Genomic DNA, 1,850 nt, shown 5'->3' with positions numbered 1-1,850 from the left:
TTTAAAAAAAAAGAAAAAAAATACACACTAATATATTTTTTTATGCGTTGTAATTATTTTTTCAAACGTTCATATTAATATTCCACGAACTAAAGTATTTACCATATTAAATATTTTTAATATTTTATTTATTTATTTATTCATTATTTTATTTATTATTATAATTTTTTGTTTTTTATTTCTATAATTTTCTAATGAATTAATAAAAATGTCCAACACTCAATGTTCGTATGAACATATTGCACTTGATGAAAAGCATTACGAATAATATTATATACATATATTATTAAATGTATGTATAATATATAAATGTCATAAAAAAAAATATATATATATATATATTTATATATTTATTTATTTATATTAATAATATATGACGATTAATATTTCCCTCACAAAAAAAAAAAAAAAAAAATTACACATAGGTAAATAAATTTATATATACATTATTTTTTTTATAAACTTTTACTATACATTAAAGTAGTTACATATAAAATAATAATGGATATGATATAAAAAAGTATTAGTATTAAAAACATTTTTGCTGTATTAGTTAATTCTATAAAAATAAAAAATATAAATATATATTATATATATGTATATATATATATATATATATATATTAATTTATTTGTTCTTAGATTAATGTAGTTTTTTCCCATAGCAATATAATTCCTTATACCTGTAGGTTTGGAGGGTAATTTTTTATTCATAAAACTTATAGATTCGATTAATGCTCTACTAATGGATCCAGATGCAAAATAAATATTCATAAAATGTTTTTTAATTTCATTTTCTTTAATATATTTTTCTTCTACACCTTCCCTTTTTGCTATAACAAATTTCCCTAGGTTTTTTATGTAAACTAATAAGATACCATCATGACATGGGCTGTTTCCTATTCCCCATTTTCTTAATAATTTTTCCGAAAATTGTTGAGCAGCATTTTCATAAGTCTCATTTTTTGGAACAAATATTTCTGGGACTATAGCAACGGATACCTGAAAAAAAATGAAATGTTATAAAAAAATAATGGTAGGAATAATATTATGATAACCTTGAAATATGTTATTGTGTAATAAATTTAATAATATTATTTCATTATTTTTTTAAATTATTTATTTAATTTATATTTTATTTTATTTTTTTTATATGAACTTGATAATAATAAACCGAATTATTTGAACATTTATGAAAATTGGTATCTCTTATTTTAAGCAATTCTGCTTCTATATTTAATTGTTGCTCTATACTTAGAAAACGAGAAGGGTCACACAACCATGTATGACTTATCCTGAATAACAAATAAATAGATATATTAAATTATATTTGTATGGATATATTTTTAGTACATATTAATTACCCTAATGACAATACACATTCTTCAGGGTGCATAAAAGGGTCAGGGAAGGAATTCTCGTCATAAATATTTTCATCATTTGAATAGCCTCTTTAAATATAAAAGTGTATACAAATAAATAAACACAAAAAAAAAATATACATATATATATATATATTTATATATTTATTTATTTTATAACTGATTATCTTCCTCAAGGTCATGTATAAGGGGATACAACGCATTAGATTTGCTAGACCTAGAATATAGATCAAACAGAAAAAAATAAAATATAAAGAAATTAAATTACATTGACATATATATATATATATATATATATATTTATTTATTTATTTATTTATTTCATTTTATCTTTGTAAAAAATTTTACATTTCATTTTCTATTCTCTTAACATCATTAAAATAAAATTTGCTTAAAGAATCTAATTTTTCGCATATCGACAATTTATGAAAAAAAAGGACAAAGGAGCATATTACACTAAGGAATAGTT

At 19.3% G+C, this 1,850-nt stretch overlaps 1 protein-coding gene across 1 annotated transcript; it reads right to left on the bottom strand.

Moving 5' to 3' along the window:
- Positions 1-455: 455 nt before the first annotated feature.
- PRSY57_0503700 (hypothetical protein) lies at positions 456-1,850 on the bottom strand (the record flags this gene model as incomplete). The annotated part of the gene is made up of 6 exons (XM_012906109.2): positions 456-559; positions 683-1,001; positions 1,159-1,294; positions 1,364-1,450; positions 1,542-1,598; positions 1,730-1,850. Coding segments are annotated over 6 exons (824 nt in total), but the record flags the coding sequence as incomplete, so codon positions are not given.

This window comes from Plasmodium reichenowi, chromosome 5, assembly GCF_001601855.1.
Source record: "Plasmodium reichenowi strain SY57 chromosome 5, whole genome shotgun sequence".
In the NCBI taxonomy this organism is placed as follows: domain Eukaryota; phylum Apicomplexa; class Aconoidasida; order Haemosporida; family Plasmodiidae; genus Plasmodium; species Plasmodium reichenowi.
Note: the sequence above shows the minus strand (reverse complement) of the source record. Positions and strands in the feature narration are given on the sequence as shown.